At 40.5% G+C, this 18,084-nt stretch overlaps 1 protein-coding gene across 1 annotated transcript in view; it reads left to right on the top strand.

Moving 5' to 3' along the window:
• pcxb (pyruvate carboxylase b) overlaps positions 1–18,084 on the top strand; it is a 293,413-nt gene that overhangs the window by 235,125 nt on the left and 40,204 nt on the right. The window contains exons 13-18 of the mRNA XM_063470144.1: positions 1,178–1,322; positions 1,957–2,046; positions 7,172–7,393; positions 13,046–13,202; positions 16,487–16,727; positions 17,804–17,971. Coding sequence (XP_063326214.1) covers positions 1,178–1,322; positions 1,957–2,046; positions 7,172–7,393; positions 13,046–13,202; positions 16,487–16,727; positions 17,804–17,971 — 1,023 coding nt within the window. The remainder of the gene's footprint in view (positions 1–1,177; positions 1,323–1,956; positions 2,047–7,171; positions 7,394–13,045; positions 13,203–16,486; positions 16,728–17,803; positions 17,972–18,084) is intronic.

Genomic DNA, 18,084 nt, shown 5'->3' with positions numbered 1-18,084 from the left:
TGTGCTGTTGCAATCATTTGAAGTCAATCTGGCTTTGACTGTCATCCAAATGCCAAATAATTCCAAATTATGGTTGGTTGTTAGGTCAACTGGGTCCATATGTGGGTTACGTTTAATGGGGGCATATGTTTAAAGGTAATTTGTCTACGTGTGTGTGAGACGGAGAGATTCATCTATAAACTGCAGAGATAACTGAGTGGATCGGACATTTATGGGCTTCAGTTTCTTCATATTGAATACTGAGGTGGTCCTCTGGGACTCAGTTTGTGTGTTGGTTCTGTATACTTGTATGGATGAGGTTTTCTTTTTAAATGTCACTTAAGACTCCATATCGGGCCGCATGCAAAGACACTTTTGACAAACTTGGAGAAATAATCTTTCACAGTTTATACCCCACCGCCCTTCCTTTGGGGACATTAAACAGTGATAAACACATTTAAAGCTGCTTCAAGAATATATTAACGCATACTTTCACTCAGTCCCTCCAACTCTCTGCTCTTTTGTGCTTTTCTTTCTCCTAATCGCTCTCCTATTCCTTTCTTCGCCTCACTTTCTCTGCCTCCTACAACAATTCAAAGCAGTCTAGTCACATTAAGTCAGGCTTGCAACAGTGGAGGGGAAAACAGGCCACAAATCAAGTAATGAAATCAACTCCAACAATTAAATATTTTTCCTGTATGTTCTCCCTTGTTCACGCTCCCTCTCTTGGCTAATTTAGAGAGCTTAATTGGCGCTGTAATACTTTAGAGGCAGGCAAACACCAGCAACATAGAAATAAAATGTAATTAGTTTTATAGTTGACTTTTCTCCCTGTTCCTCACACACGTGTGTTTATCTATTGAAGCTGGGACTGTTTGAAGTACTGCGTTATTAAAATTTTGAGTTTTTTATGACATTACAACTTGTTTACTGATGTGAAGGTAGCGGATGCTTTGTATCCTTAACTGTTTAACACTGAGCTCTTACTCGAGACGCTTTCTTCAAAAAAGCTGGAGCTTTTGTTTTTTTTGTTTTTCTTCAAGCGATTAAATTGCAGAATAGAGCGGCAGCATGATTGTGGTCTTGACTCGCTTGCTTTCATATACTGTGTGTGAGTTTGTGAAAACTAAGCCTTTGTTAATTCAGCGTTTTTACTGAGCTGTTGACACACATTCTCCTTTTTTCTCTCCATCTCTAGACCAACATCCCGTTCCTCCAGAACGTTCTGTCCAACCACCAGTTCCTGCACTCCACAGTGGACACCCAGTTCATTGATGAGAACCAGGAGCTCTTCAACCTCAAACCCACTCAGAACCGAGCCCAGAAACTACTGCACTACCTTGGTCAGTGCAGAAACGATACATTGTAACACTTAAAGGTGGAAAATAAATCAATTTACATGATCCATACTGACTGAGCACTGTCACCATTGATTGTTGGGCTTAGGTTTATTGCCTGTCAAAACTGTAGCACTTTTCCACAAAGCTGAGCTTATCTAAGACGAGGCTATTAAGAAAGATTAATAGCTTGGCAACCAAAAATATTGAGCAGAGCTGCTTGTTTCTGTAGCTATTAAGAGTTGGGAAAATGATAACATTTCAGGTGCTAAAGACCTTTAGATTAGGTGCTACTCTATGAAGGAGGTCCAACTTAGATAAGACCAGTAAAGTTAAATATTCTTATCTCAGGCTTTCACCAAACCTTGGGTTTAAAAAGACAAAGCTCACAAAAGGGAATAAAGAGAAAAGGGAGATAACCTGGATCTCTAATGTGCAGAAAACCTCTCGCACACAAATGTAGGAGGACACATGTGACACACAAGTCCTATAATCCATACTGGCCCTCAGGCTTTTGTTTTATAACCTTCATTGACTTTTTTCCCCCCCTTTTATTTTGGACCCTCTTGTTTTTCGGGTTTGCTGGATGTCTTCTAGGGTCCATCTGATTTGTATTCTCTATTTTTATGCTCGTATCCAGGTCATGTGATGGTGAATGGACCAACAACACCCATCCCAGTCAAAGCTAAGCCCTCCTCCACAGACCCCGTCGTTCCTCCCGTCACCATGGGTACGTCAGTCAAAAGCAGTTTCACCAGTCATTGCACACAGTTTGCCCTCACAAATTATTTAGTAGTCTCTGATGGCAGTTCCCCCTCCCAGTCAAAAATCAATAACACATTGTCCCAAACCGTAAAAGCATTTTGCTTAATGAAGCTTGGGCCTGAGCTTCAGTCAACAAAATGTTATAGGGAAAAAAAAAAGTTAAAATAAAAGACAGGTTGTGACCCACAAGACAAGTGTCCAGGACTGTTATCGTAAAAATATCAAAATGCATCATCCCACATTGAATTTATTACATTTAGACTCATTTAGCAAGGTACTGCCACAGCAAGTGTCACAGGTTCCTCTTTCCCCTGGGGCAGCGTTGCTAAAAATGTAAACACTTCTGTATCCATAGGGCACTTTGGATAAAAGCACCCGCCGAATGACGAATGGTCTGTCGAACGCTCTGATAGCTGTAGGCGGAAAGGCCTTCCTAAATGGCTCAGTTTAGCACTTGGGGAGGTAAAGGGTTTTAGCCCAGAGTGCTCTGCTGAGCTGTGAGTACAGTGGGGAGAGGTGCAGCTCATTGTTTCTGAAAGCAGAAGTTCTCCGCTTCTCACCCCGCTGTGCGCCGACTCCCTTGTTAGTCTCACAGGAAAGGCCAAGGGCCAAGCTGGGCTCTTTGATGAGCTGCTTTGGGTCTCTGGAGTGAAGCCACCCCCTTCCCCCCTCAAGGCTAACTACAGTGTTAAAGTACATTTTGTGAAGTACAAACAAGGCTGTTTAAATATGTATTTTTAAAGTTATCTGTTCTTAGTTTTACTTCTAAATATGTTATTGAAACAAAGGACTTATGTGAATTAATCTCGTCTCTGGGGTCATTTTGCAGTGATTCGCTTTTTCTCCTTCCTCACTGCTCTGTCAGGTGTAAATTTGTTCCATGCACAAACCGCATGAATTTATGCAGCTGTTCCCTTTTGACAGCAACGAAATAGTCAGCCGTAATAATCTGACATGTTTATCAGCACCCCGTTCTGCCTCAGCACATACCCCAGCATGCCTAGTAAACATGAATTTATAGCAAAATAATGTGAATATTACGAATCATAATGAGGCATAACTAATCAAATCTGACATCTAAAACCCATGCACAGTGGAACGGAATGGAGCAGAATAGGACCGAATGATCTGCGGTGTTTGTGCACGTCTGAGTGTGCATTTCCCCATGCATGCCCTCCACTGTTTTCATTTATGCAAATTTTCTGTTGAAGGCCATCATTGCCTGTCTCTTGTTGCAGGAGAGCAAACGCACACACACATGCACATGTGCATTAAATCACACAAACCGACATATGCTGCACCAAATGCTGTAGACACAGTCCCTTTGTGTACACACACTGCACATACCTACTGTAAGCAGCTGATGAGGTAGGTGCATGCAGCACAGGGACGCACAGAGGCATACCTAAAGCCTAGTAATGAGATTTGTAATGTGCTTATATCCTTTCTTTCATTCAACAGAGGGATTGAGAGAAGAGAGGGATTAGGCCTGTATTATCACACTCTGTGGAGAGAGGGATGGAGGGAGGGACAGGGCTATGGAAGGAGAAAGGGGTTATGAAAGGAGGACAGAAGGCTCGGGCAGCATATAATCCCTGTATATGGAGAAAATGGTCAAACGGGTATGGTGACAGGTGAGATGCAGATAAATTGATCAAGATATTGGCGAGAAGGGACAATGGGGAAGATATTTGAAGGATTATTGCTATGTAACACTCTCTGATAAGAGAAAAGCAAAGGTCAGTCACATTGGGATATCTCAATTTCACTTTTAAAGATAAGCAGTAAGCAATTTGGGTCCCACCACACTGAGGAAAGATGGGATGAAAAGTATTCCTGAAAGACATGGCGAGGGTGTTCTGACAGAGCCTGTTAAGTACTCAGAGGCCATTATTTTCTAATTAGGATTTGTAGTCTGAAACGTTCCTTCTGAAGGCTGATTGCTGGTGGTTCATCGATGTTGCAGAAGTACACCTTGTTCCAATTATTATCTGGATTTATTTAATGGAGGACATCTAGAGGTTAATGACCAGATGCCTGTGAGCCGGCTCTAGGAAGGATGACTAATAAAAATGACGGAGTGTTTTCAAACTCCCCATCGTGTACTGTATTTCCATTTTTGGAATAAAGTGTAGAAGTAGTTTGTTGTACAATAGCAAATTATAGTATACATAAAAAAACAACAGAAAAATGGACTTAAAGCCTTAAAATCCCCTTTTTGTTTTCCTCTGCTTGTTTTTTGTTAACCCGTTTTATTACAAATCTTCAAACAAAAATGGCTTTTGCTTCTGTTTTAGAGCATTATAATTTGTCTTTGTGAAATTTGAAGATACCTTAGGTGTTGGTGTATATAGCAAAGTAACTTTATTCACTGGCTATGCAGCTGGTTTTAGGGGGGAAAAATGCTTTTCCTGACCCTTACTTTCCAGTCAAGTTTTTAACCAGGCTGTGTATTTATGAATTATTTATAGACAATAATTTGACAGTTACAGCATACCTGACTTTAGTAAAGCACTAATTAGTAGTCCCACCGGATCTGTCAATTAAAATGTTCCGAAACACAAACAAACACACAACAGATTTTTTTTTTTTTGTAGAGAGATGTCAGCTCAGAACAAAGGTATGGCATACTGGTTTTATTTTAATTAGCTAATAGCGATGCTCAGGGCACTGTAGCTCAGTCTTATCGGGTCATATTAGCTGCTGTTGTAGAGCAGGAGAAGAATATAAAGGGTGTTGTGTATGAAATAACATCAGCCTGAGCAACGAAGAAGGCAAGAAAGCCGGGAACCTGGAGTAAGGTGTTTTCAGTGCAGATGACTGGGTATGTTTGTGTGCAAATTGGTCAAAATCACGCACAGCAACCTGGGAATTGTATCTCTCTAATAGTTTTTGCACTCCAGTATACCGCGCATGTGCGCGCGTGTGTGCGCGTGTGTGCGTGTGTGTGCAAAATCTACTCCAGAGCCAAATGTTTTCTAGGAAACTGTGGCATGCATAGGCTCTACAGTCCCAGTGCACACGCCCTCATTTTCTCACTGTTCTTGAGATGCAAGAACGCCACAGGTGGTTAAAAACAAAGTTTCTAAGATTTCATTTTTTGTGACAAATGCAACTTTGACAATGAATCATCCAGGCTCCCTTATACATAGATCTTGATCAGTTCAAACGTCTGTTTTCTGCTTCAGCAGCATGACTTCACAGAGCTCATCTACTTTGCCAGTGTGAGCTCATTTTGTGTTTCTACGTTAATGTGTTGCTGTGTGTGTGAACAAATGTATTTGTGCTGCTGTGTGTGCATGTGTGTGTTTCCCATTTTACTTGTGCAGGCCTTAGAGACAATTATAGCACAGATCATTTGTTTTCGGGGATGAGGTACAACAATAAAAGGTCAAGAGCAAGGATTCAACTACAGAGAGAGTGAGAGAAGCAAGGTTGGAGGACATCTAAGCTGGCAGAAAGTACCTCATTAACTAGTGTTTTTGATTGATGATTGTACACAGCACAGCAAAAATAGGTCCAAATTGTGCTTCCAGTATTTTAATACCTTGGGTTGCGCCTGTGTTTAATTGCAACGCAAAGAGGAAAGAGAAAAAGATTAGGATAGAAGGTTGGTTATAGCGGCGTAGAGCCAGGGCTATGTAATGTTTGTTTTGAGGACCACTAAGCTGTAATAAACTGGAAATGCCAGCATTTGTCTGGGGGATTCCACATCAATTTTTATCTCTCCTTGTGGATGCTTTTAGCAGTTGCGTTATGTTTCAATGCTGTATGTGACATTATAGTCTTGTGAGCTAACCAGAAACACTTAAACACTGCCAGCATGTCCAGCAGTCTTCATCTCGGGTCCCTCTGGGATTAGACCCTGCAAGATTTAAAAAGCACTCTTAATGGATGTGATGCTGTTTTCCTGTTAAGAGTTCATCTGTTAGCTGGAATTTCTGTGTCCCGAAAGACTGAAATATCTCAGTTAATAGATGAGTCGCCATCAAAGTCATTGGTGGTACCAAGAGAAGTATACAAACCAAAATTAACCTCAAACTCATTTATGAACACACATACTAATTACAAACTGTTAGATGCTCACAAACAAACCTCAGGCACTAAACATGGTACACGATATACTTGCTAAACATTTATATCTATTTAGCAAGTATATTGTGGCAGGGAGACACGGTACAGCCTGTACAGGCTGCAAGTCAGGGCTAAATATTGACTGCATTGTCAAATTTGCAAAAGCAGAATTTGCTTTTTTGATCTGAGACCTAAAATCAGGGGCGCATTCCAGAAAACTAAGGACTGAGAAGAAGGAGACATGTGACGGGCAAAGTAGGAACCATCCTAGAAGTTGTTAACTTTAAGCTGGCAACATGTTGTACTAAGCTCTGTCACTTCTATTTTACTTAAGGTAGCATCTTAGTTTCTATATAAAACCATAGCCATAGGAATCACTGTCAGCAAGAGCAAACCATTTTCACAAATTGGTGGGTGGTGTGTCTAATAAGCCAGCTGCTGAGCTTATTCGTGAATTCTTTTATAGCTGATCTCCTGAGCTGTGGGTGATAGGCACAGCATTGAGAGATGGCATTACCTCATTAGTAGACATTATGACAACTGCCAGACCTGCTAATAGCACAACTTAAGAGAAAACTCCATGTGCATGCAGTACATGTGCAAACTGTTTACTTGTTAAACGGGTGTAAATCAGTTAACTTGCCACATACTGCCTTTTTTTTTTTTTTTTTTTTTTTTTTTTTTTTTTAAATCAATACGCAAAGACTAAAAAGGCGTCCTTACACATTGTGTCTTTACCTGTTTGAATAAAATGAAAGCCTCTTTGCTCTGCACTGCTGTAAGTGCAACCATGTGATGGGTAAATAATAACTATGTTATTTTACAGTTTTCATTATATGAATCCATTTTCAGTTCATAGAAGTATTTGCACAACCTTGTGTGGTGGAATAAAAGTATTCAAACATCTGATTAATATTTATCACATAGAGCTATATTACCACTAAGCCTTTTCCTTTTGCTTTCTCTTCAGTGTTGTTCTCCTCATTAACATGCTCTTTCCCTTTCCCCACTATCAGGTGACCCTCCTGTAGGTTTCCGTGACGTGCTGTTGCGTGATGGTCCTGAAGGATTTGCAAAGGCTGTCCGTGCCCACAAAGGCCTCCTGCTGATGGACACCACATTCAGGGACGCTCACCAGTCTCTCCTGGCTACCAGGGTTCGGACGCATGACCTGAAGAAGATCTCGCCATTTGTCAGCCACAACTTTAGCAACCTTTTCAGCTTGGAGAACTGGGGAGGTGAGCTTCCTGGTGTTCCTGGTCGTCACGTTAAGATAAACTCGTCCGCTTCTTTTGTTGCCCTTTTCTCCTTTGTATGACATCAGCCATAAACGGCATCGCTGAATGAAGTTAAAACACTTGAACTACAGTGTGAAAAAAATAAGTGAGCTGTAATGTTTATTTCCTATAGGCAGTAGTGTTTTGCTGGCTATCTAGTTAATCAAATCCTTTCGAGATGCCATTTTATTGCATCTCGACACTAGTGCCTCTCCTTTTTATTCTCCCCGCACTCCTGCTGTTGATCATCATTCATTGCGCCTCGTACTTTTTCTTGTTTGACCTGTGAAACTTGTGTCACTGAAAACAATCTCATTCTTCCACCTGTTCTTCCAAAACTGAGTCCCTAGCAAGTTCCCTCAATAGACGGTGATTGTACCTTTTGCCTACTCTTCAATGAATAGAGAAAATCACACGTTATTGAAACTTCTTGAAGCGTGCGCAGTCCACTAGTGTCCCTGTATAATATGCAATTACTCTGAAATTGAAGCGAAAACGCGAGCAGCATGTTTGAACAGCTGGCTACATGACCAATTATCAGCACTTCTTGATAATGGTCCTGTGTGAAGTGCAATTGTTATGAACTGGTTTCAAAGAGTACATTTATCCCCCCGCGCCCCGTTAGAACACTTAGTGCACGCACATTCACAGGAAGGATATGCCCAGAGAAGCTCTTGAGGTTGAAACATTCAATTTAATGCTAAATTATATAGAAAACAAGTGTGATTAAGGAGATCAGAAGAACAAAGAAGTAAACAACAAATGCCTTCCTCTATTTCAGGTCCTGTTTTAGTGGCCGGTTGGCTAAATGCTGGTTGAACAGAATGAGGTGAAAAAAAAAGACATGAAAGAGTCTCTGGTGAAAACTCTTTGGAGTTATAAACCCTTTCTGAGATTAAATTCCTCTTGGAAACTGATCATGGTGCACCAGTTAAGGGAAAAGCAATATATTTCATTACTGTGGGAGAGCACTTTGAGCAGATCTCACATTAAGCAACTGTCTACTTACTTCATGTTTGGACAGATAAAAAGGCTATAGCAAAAGTCAATTATTGAGTAGATATTTCAATAAAAAGGGCTTAAATGCTTCCTGGCTTCCATCACCCAGAATATTGTGGTGTTATTATGAGACTGACCGAAGAAAGAGGAGAGAGATAGATAGATAGATAGATAGATAGATAGATAGATAGATAGATAGATAGATAGATAGATAGATAAAAAAAATAAATTCAGTTTGGCTGTGTTTGAGCGGTGCGTTAAAGCAAATCTTTAAACAGACTCTGGAAGCTTGTAGCAAACTTGGTTTTTCACTGTGAAGCAAATTGTTGGATAGGTGCCAGAGAAGCCTCCTGTCTGCATGTGTCTCATTACACGGTGAAGCTGCTCTGCAAAGGGAAGTGCTTTGGTTAAGGCACATAACCTCTTTTCTTTCTTTTTTTTTTAATGTCATTTTTCTGTATTTGGCAACTCAAAGTACATCCACGTTTCCAGCAGAGGCCGTACAAAAATGCTTTTGAGCATCATTTGCAAGCATAGCTTTGCTTCTGATGATCCCAACACTATAATGCAGTCGGTTTCTCACTGTGGTTGTGCACAGCCTCGTGGGGCAGTTGTCTAGCCTTTCAGAGGCTCTGGTAAATCCTTTTTTTAGAAATGGCTTGGACATGTCTGCACAGAACGTTTCGTGTTCCAGAAATGAGGACGATGTCAAACAGTTGAGAAGAGAAAAGACACAGCATGCTTTGAGGCCATTTTTATGGTCAAACATCAGTGACACGAAGAGAACATCCTTTTCTAAGCAGACAGTTATTGTGGGCTTTAAAAGTCTAAAACATTGACCCATTGGACTGTTTTAAAGCAAGCTGAAGAGTGGAAAGCCTTTGTATAGGTTGAATAGTGTGATGTACATTTAAAAAAGGCCTGGCTACAGCAGTGGCAATTCAAACAATATAGTAAGATCATATAAAGATGGGATTTCCGTTTTACACATTGGTTTATTTAGAATGTAGTCATTCTTAAAGGTAGAGTGTGTAATTATGTCTTCCATAAATTAATGCATTCTCATAAATTTAGAATAAATCAGTTAAAAATGCACACAGCACCAAATCACAACAGTTGGCTCTATTATAAGGTAAAGCCCCTACAGTAATACCGAGTAAAACGGAGAAAACCCCAACAATCAGATGACCCCCTTTGAGGAGGTGCTTTGGCGAGAGTGGGAAGGAAAAACTCCCTTTTAACAGGAAGAAACCTCAAACAGAACCACGCTCAGGGAGCGGTAACCATCTGCCACAACAGGTTGGGGGTGAGGGGAAAAAGACAGGACACGCAACACACACAAAGTCAGAGATGAATAATAACTAGTGATTAAATATGGTGTATAAACACACCGTGAGTGAAGAAGACTCGTATCGGACTCGGTTCCAGAGTAAATACACAGTTAAAACTGTAGATTAATCTGGTATGTGAACCAGTTTTTTCCTAAGAGAACAGCGAATACGTCTGACTTTGTCTCCTCTTGTTTGACTAGCAGTGGGAGTCGGCTTCTGACATCTCTCGTCATTCAAAGCTCGCAAAGTTTAAACAGTTTTTTGTCGTCTATAAGGAAGTTGGAGAAATTGAATGTATTCTTACCCGTCTCCCATTTTTACAACTGTAAGAGCAGATCACTGAAGTCGGAGGTTGAATGTGGGCTGGGAAAGTTTACACAACTACTGATATTCTGTCAATAGGCTGATATTATGAGCTGAGGAGCGTAAGATTGATTTCTCTCTGTTAAGAAAACTTTTGGCAATCATGTGAATTGGAAGAGAAAGGTAATCTGCTAGTGGATCCTCTTGAGGCCTTAGTGCTTCCTGCGTGATATGATTATGAGTCAGAGAAAACTGCACGGTACTTTCTCATAATTATTTAAACACTTAAAGGCAGATTTCATTCTAAAAAGAGACGCTCCCCTGAAAGCTTCCTGTAACTTCACCGAGTGTCATCTTCTCCATATTAATAATTTAATGTTGATTAAGCCAGTCTTGCAGTAACGACACAGCGTTTAGAGCGCAATGAAGAATCTGCCACCAAATATTTTGACACCAAGATGTTCAGTTTGGTGCTTTTGCTCGAGTGGTCAGTGTTGGTTTCAAACCCAACATCAGGATCTTTATTATTTATTTATTTATTTTTTTGCCCACAGCTTTTCGTTTGAATGCCTCTAAAAATGTGAAACCTCAAAACAAACCTAAAATTCCAGTGATATTTTACTGGGAATTAAGCGACGACTTTACAACCATCTTTGACCACAGCGCTCCTTTTTCGTAGTCCGTCTCATCTGTTGCCATTGAAGCCTTTTTCTGATTTGGGGCGGCGATGCCATCCTATATATGTGCGAGAGGAAAGCAGCAGTAAGGCGGCAGCTAGGTGAAAGCTTTCAGGATAGTATACTCTACCCACCCGTTCATGAAAGGGCGGAGACTTCCCAGGACACAGCAGTACAACAAAATACAAATGACTACAGATGGCAATAACAATCCTGTTTTAGCTAAAGTGGTCCTGACTGAAAAGATCTCTGTGGTCACATAAGACTTTATAGAAGCAAGTCACTCACAGGCCAAGTAGTGCGTGCCAAGATGAGTGAATTTCTCTTCAGATAAAATATACTGCACCTTTTTCATCCTCACTGTTTTTAAAATCCAAAGTTCCCAGACTGACTAGTTGCCAGCCTTGTTTCCTCACCTCATATTGATTTAGGGTGGAAAACAAATTGGACTACGTGCAGTTAAAAGGTTGGCTCTACCACCCACTGTCCCACAGCGGCCGCTTGTAAAAGTACCTCTAAACAGTTCCTCGTAAATCACTTAATAACCACTGGAGAAATGACGACCATGCCTCCCTTAAGAAGGCGTCCCTGTACAGTGCACTTTTGTTACAGAGAGATCAGAGGTGGAAAATATTACTCATCTATGCTAAAGAGAGATGATCGTGTGAATATTGAATTCTCTTACCCTTACTTAATGTCCCTATGTAGGAATGTTTTTGTTTTGTTTTTTTAACACAGTGGTCTTAGATGGGGAATATTGCTTTCACATGTTTCAGCTGCTTAGAGGCAGAATGAATCATTGAAGAGATTAAGCCTGTGAAAGCCCTTTGAGGATTAAGTCCTTTCCTGATATAGCGTTCCTCCCCACACCAGCAAAGATGCAGTAAAATGAACTGGGTCACATAATGCGTCTATATGGTTTCCTCAACTATTTTACACTTGGGAAATTTATCAGATGGGGACAAAAAAAAGTAGATTCTTAATTGCTCTATGCCATCATGCTGCTATTTGGATCTTGTTCATTACACAAGCAGTTGTGTAATCAGGCGTCTCGCAGGTTTTCGGGGATGCAAGCAGTTTGTCCGTACAAGCAGGAGAGACTTGACTGCACAAAGGTGGCTCGACCAAACTACAGTAACAAAGTGGGATCTCAGAGGACACAAAAATGAATGAATGTTACATCAAGGCCGTATTGCACACACAGGCAAAAACGATAAATGCTGACATTGGTTTATGTAACTCAGTAATTCACATAGATATTAATCATCCTTATGTATAGTTGGATCTATTGGTATTTGAACAATGGTACTTTTTTTTCTCTGTATGCCACCACAGTGGATTTTAAATCAGACAATGAAGAAGTGATTGAAGTGCAGACTTTCAGCTTTAATTCAAGGTACTGTAGTACTACAAGAATTTTGATAGAGGGCTTTTTTCTATCTTTGATTATTATTATTTTATTTTTTTGGGCACACATTCAACTCTGAGTGAAAGCTGCCTCTCTTTCCAAAAAACAACCCAAAACAGGCAGGCTGCAACATTTTCCTGCCTAACATTCTGCGTGTGAGACCAGCTGTCAGTCTTCATTTGTGTTATCAAATTATCAGAGTACATTCTGCCGTCCCAGATGAATTGCGCACCCAGCATCATGTTTTGCTATCTCACGTGCAATGAAACATTCATACTAATATGTTTAACATCAGACAGGATTGCTTGAAGTCATTTCCGCTCCAAGCTATTGGTTTAAGAGATGCTGACATTAGTTAAAATCCCCCCATCCCAAATCTCTTTAAAAATTATGAAGAGGAGGGTTTTTCCTTGGCAATCCTTACATCTCAGAGTAAGGAACAAGCACTTGTACTTGGTATTCTCTCCGTGTCTAAACATATGAGTGCTCAGAAAATGAAATTTAATGATGACAGTGTTGGATCAGCAGAATATCACTGGAGGCTTCAATATTTCTGGCTGATATGATAAACGGGTATGAGAATCGCTAATCTACTCCCCCAGAAAGGGAAATGAGAGGATTGCTATCTCTTCTTTTTGCGTCTACCACTGCAACATTTCTTAGATTTTTAAAGTGACTTCAAAAAAAATGAATACGTTTGAATGAACAGTATGTGAAGCTATCATCGGATATTTCATCTGAGCAGCCGTTACTGTGTTTCAAATCTGCATGTGTTTGTGGGTAATGGGAGAAGTTTGAAATATTATTATTTTTTTGATTTTGAGATCAAAGTCGGCGTGAAAGATGAGACTGGAGATGAGAGCTGACGTAGAGTGTAACCTGTGTGTGTCTGTAGGTGCTACCTTTGACGTGGCCATGCGATTTCTATCGGAGTGTCCCTGGAAGAGGCTGCAGGAGCTGAGAGCTTTGATCCCAAATGTCCCGTTTCAGATGCTGCTGAGAGGAGCCAACGCCGTGGGCTACACAAACTACCCTGACAACGCGGTCTTTAAGTGAGTGACACGCGCACATTTTCAAATCAGTCAGGTTTACTATGAATATGTGTATTTTGAATTCATATATGTCCATTAATCCAGTGATGAATGCCCCGACATGCACGCATGTCCAGTTTAAGTTGCATTGTCAAAGAGATCTAATGACTATTACAAACCACTGGTGTAGTTTTCAGTATTCAGAGTAAAGTCAGTATTCGGCCATCCAGCTTTGGACAGCTCCGCTGACACTTCATAACACTGGAGCGGCTTTATCGTTTTCCCCATCTGGCTTTTTTTGTTTTTGTTTCTTTTAGCTGTGTTGAAAACAGTTTTTATTGATTTGTTGAAAAACGTGAATTTAATCAGATTTTCTTAAAGCCAGCTGCTGCTCCTTCTGCTTTGTCTGTCATTGTGACATTATTTCAGAAATGTTCTCTGATGTCGTTTCTATGGGAACAACGTCGCTAACTGTCAGGTTCATGCATGCGCTTTTTGGGGGGTAAAATTAAATTTTTTTTGTTAAATTATTGAAAATGAAATGTATTGTTGTTCTTGAATAATATCACGCAGAGGTGTTTATTTCTAAGCAAAAAGTACAGCAGAAAGCATTTCTACTCCAGACTTCAAATTTGGATTAAACCCTCCATCAGACCTGTTCTCACTGATTGTTCAGTCCAGTTCTTATATAATTTGGCATACGTCAGCCTTTTCTTGACAGCTGCCCTTCCTTTAAGACCATTTCTGTTGAGGCTTCATCAAAAAGTCATTTGACAAACTGAAGGGCCAGATGCATGTCTCGGGTCCTGTCAGGTCTTTGCTGGATTCTTTCCCCCAGTTCTTCAGGACATGACTCTCACATGTTCAGTTGCTGTAGACTATCTTTTAGGCGACTTATTCTTATGCTGTCTGCTTATCCAGTTTCATCAAAATTTTTAAGGCAAGGTGTGCCATAATGCAAGTTCTTTGTCAAGTTTTCTCTTATGTGCGGACACAACACCGGTTCCTCCCTAAAGTTCCTGTGAAATGGTACGGTCCGAAAACTGAACTGAAAATAAGTGAAAAAAGCAAAACACTGTCCAACGACAAACTTTCAAAGACCTTCAAAAAGGCTGGAGAACTATTATTAAAGAACATTTTAGAAAGGTGTCTGCTTCTTTGGAGGTAGACATTTTAATCATATTCACACATTTTTCATTCTTTTCTGCTCATGATGTAGTTTGGAATTGTTTTATGCATAAAAAAGAGAAATGATTTCAAAATAACAAAATGTGTTTTCTATAAACCTTTTGAGTTTTGATTACATTATTTTGTTACAGAATCATCTTTGTACATTGTTTTGTACACTTGCACAGCCTTTTGAAAGTGAAGGAAACTTAAATGAATCTTTCCACCTCTGAAAAGTGAATATTCTCCCCAATGCTCATATAAAATTTGCACAGCACTATTACACCACATTGGCTTTTTAAATTTTTAAGAACTGTTGCCTAAGTGTCATATATAATTTAGATTTCCCATATCGATAAAAATTAATCAACATACGATGACACTCTTTTTGACAGCTTTATGAAACGAGCTTCATATTTCATGCTGTTTTCCAACCTTTTCAGCAGTTAGCTTCTTGAAGCTCAAGTTAATGACATTAGGGATGTTTTATAGCTACTTGTGTTTGTAATAATTATGTTATAGCATCTACCCATCTGTAGTGCGCCTACAAAATAAAAGCTGGACATGTCCAACCTAGCCTTCCAGCACGGTTGCTTCCCCTCTCGATATATCTAATTAGATGCACCGTACGGTGGCTAGCCACAAACCACACAATTTACTCACATTTAATCAGGTCAGTTGGTTGATGTGTTCCTGTTGTCTCTCGGCATGCTTACCAAGGTACACATCATTGATACAGCTGTATATTAGTAATGCACTTGGGGCCATGAATATTTCACTACCTCCACACATGTACCGACACGCCTGCAGTTCTTTTCCAGATGGATTGACAAGCTTACCTCGTTGATGTGCATGAGTAATATATATACAAGCTTACACACCTGCAGTGCATACACAAATATTAGAGATTGGATCACACAACTACCCTATCCTTACGTGTCTACTCTACCCCTCCTATCCATACACCAATCATTTATCCCCACTCATAACTCCCATTTTTATGCTTCCATTCGTCTCCCTGCATAATACACTTCTTACCCTCCTTTTAACTCCCCCTTTCTTTCTGTTCCTCCTGGTCCTCGTCTCCCTCTTCAGTCTGCGTCCCATAGGGAGAGTGCCATCGAAAATTTGCACATCATTGTGATTAATGACTTTGATCTGTTTGCCCAGCTCCCTTTCCATCCCGCTTACACGCTCACTCCCTCACCCGCAATGTTTTCAGTGCAGCGGCTAACAGCCAAGTGACCTAAGCGTCTTCATTAACTAAATCAAATCAAAGAGTAATTCCGTTCTATTTAATTGATTTAAATTATTTTACAGGGTCACAGTGGAGGGAAAGGGATGTGAAAATGTTTGCGCCTAAAGAAATGAAGGGGTCATATGATTGCTAACTAGATTAGGACTTTATGAACTTCTTAACAACAAAACTTATCCTCGTGCATTGCACGAATGATGATCACTTCAGCTCTGAGTTGGATATCTAGGGCAATGCAGTGTTTTTCCATTTGGTGCCAGATAGCATAGACTAGACAGCGCTTGTATACATTGTACTGTATTTCTAAATAAAGACTGGACACAGACGTTTGACAGCTAATCCTCTTGTGGCACAAATGAACACACAATGCGTATCTGTTTATTTGCCAAAATAAAAGCTCTCAGTCTGTGTAAATACTGCATTCACAGTAGCACAGCTACAGTACGTACTCACCCCATTTATGAAAAACCTGATTAAGATACCGAGGCCAAGGCAATAATAGGAGGGATTTACCACTAGCAGCTCGGATAATGAGGCGGGTATACATTTCTCTCCAGTCATTGTGAGCTCCTGCGGGCTGTGTAAGCGTACTTTTCATGAAAATAGTGGGAATATTGTATTTACTCAGGTACAGCAATATTTATGAGTGCCGATATGGAGACGGATATAAACAGCTTATCCCTACCCGGATGTGCACCATTATCTGGAGTACACTGCGCATGAAGACGAACTCGTTATGTATGTGTGAGTGAGACTGTGTGATAATCTCACAGTGTACAGGAAGTCCTGACAGCATCCATGACCTGATTACAATTAACATTTAAAAACACTACCGTGTGTGTGGGTCGACTAACATGATCGCCTCTCCCACTCCAACCCTAAGGTTCTGCGAGGTGGCCAAGGAGAACGGCATGGACATCTTCCGTGTGTTCGATTCTCTGAACTACCTGCCTAACATGGTGCTGGGTATGGAGGCTGCTGGAGCAGCAGGTGGCGTAGTTGAAGCTGCCATCTCCTACACAGGTGACGTGTCTGACCCAATGAGGCAGAAGTACTCTCTGGAATACTATGTCAAACTGGCAGATGAGCTTGTCAAAGCTGGAACTCACATCCTATCTATCAAGGTAAGTAAATAAAAAAAGGATCTGGGAGCGGTTTACTGCTACTCAACTTTGGCAGCCGCACAGGCCATCTTTTCCTTCCCTCTGAAAATCTAAAGTTTTTGGCACTTGCTTTGCTCCTGTGTGGAAATCCTTGCCAGTTTGCTTCCAGACATAAATAACATAAATAGTATCAGGTGGAGAGCTTTTATGAAGGCTTTCATCTTCAGATGCACACACGCTCTCTTCTTACACCAGCAGTTGCATGTGTAAATTATGTACATCATGATTGGAGCTTAAACTACAAACTAAACCTTGTCTAGCTGTATAACATGGGTTGTGTACAGTGCAACTAGCACTTGAATGCAAATATCTTTTGTGTTGATGGTAAAGCTCCTTTGGCTTGACTAATTCGAGAACTTGAAAACTGACCAATATTTCATCATGTCAGCAAACTGTAATATTCTGCGCTGCATCTACAGTACTGATCTTTTTCTGATACTGTTACATTTGGTGCCATTAGTATGGAAATTAATGAAATGTTTAATATCCAGCCATCAATAACCAGTGTCCACAGCGTACACACCTCGCACATGGATTTAAAGTGACACTTTGAGTTACAGCCGTCTCTCACAAGTGAACTGTTGAACGCAGCTGAAGGTTTTCAGCTTGCTTCAATTAAATTAACTTGTATATTTGAGCTTCTTATCTAAATGAATAGACTGATAATGCTCACAATGAATTAATTTCTTTATTCAGGCATGACCGAATATTTTGAGACGTGAAATGATAAACTCGCACTCTGCCGCAGTGTGCACCATCACACGCAGCTGTGACAATCTCATAAAAGGCTGGCAGAGCTAATGAGGTTAACTTTTAAAGGAGGAAACAGGCATGTAGAATAATTTCTTGGAGTGCAATGATCATCAAAGGGAGCACAACTAGACATCTAAGCTCTGCCTGCAATTTGTATTAATATCAGTTATAATTCACACTTCATAATGAATGTAGAAAATGTGACTCTTCGTTTTGTTGTGCTAATGAGTGCATTGCATGTATTCCTCAGACCTGTAACCTTTCTCTCCTCCATCTCCCACCAGGATATGGCCGGCCTGCTGAAGCCAGAAGCCAGTAAACTTCTGATCAGCGCTCTGAGGGACCGCTTCCCAGACGTACCCATCCATGTGCACACGCACGACACAGCTGGAGCTGGTGTTGCTGCCATGCTGGCCTGCGCTGAAGCTGGTGCTGATGTAGTTGATGTGGCGGTACGTATTTAACATGTTTCTTCTATGAGACTTAATAAAGTGGGACTTCTCCATAACTTTGATTTAAAATTGATATCAGGGTCATTATAGGATGCTTGCCATATGGCGAGTGC

This window comes from Pelmatolapia mariae, linkage group LG3_W, assembly GCF_036321145.2.
Source record: "Pelmatolapia mariae isolate MD_Pm_ZW linkage group LG3_W, Pm_UMD_F_2, whole genome shotgun sequence".
Taxonomy (NCBI): Eukaryota; Metazoa; Chordata; class Actinopteri; order Cichliformes; family Cichlidae; genus Pelmatolapia; species Pelmatolapia mariae.
The sequence above is the reverse complement of the archived record's forward strand: the minus strand, read 5'-3'. Positions and strand labels throughout refer to the sequence as shown.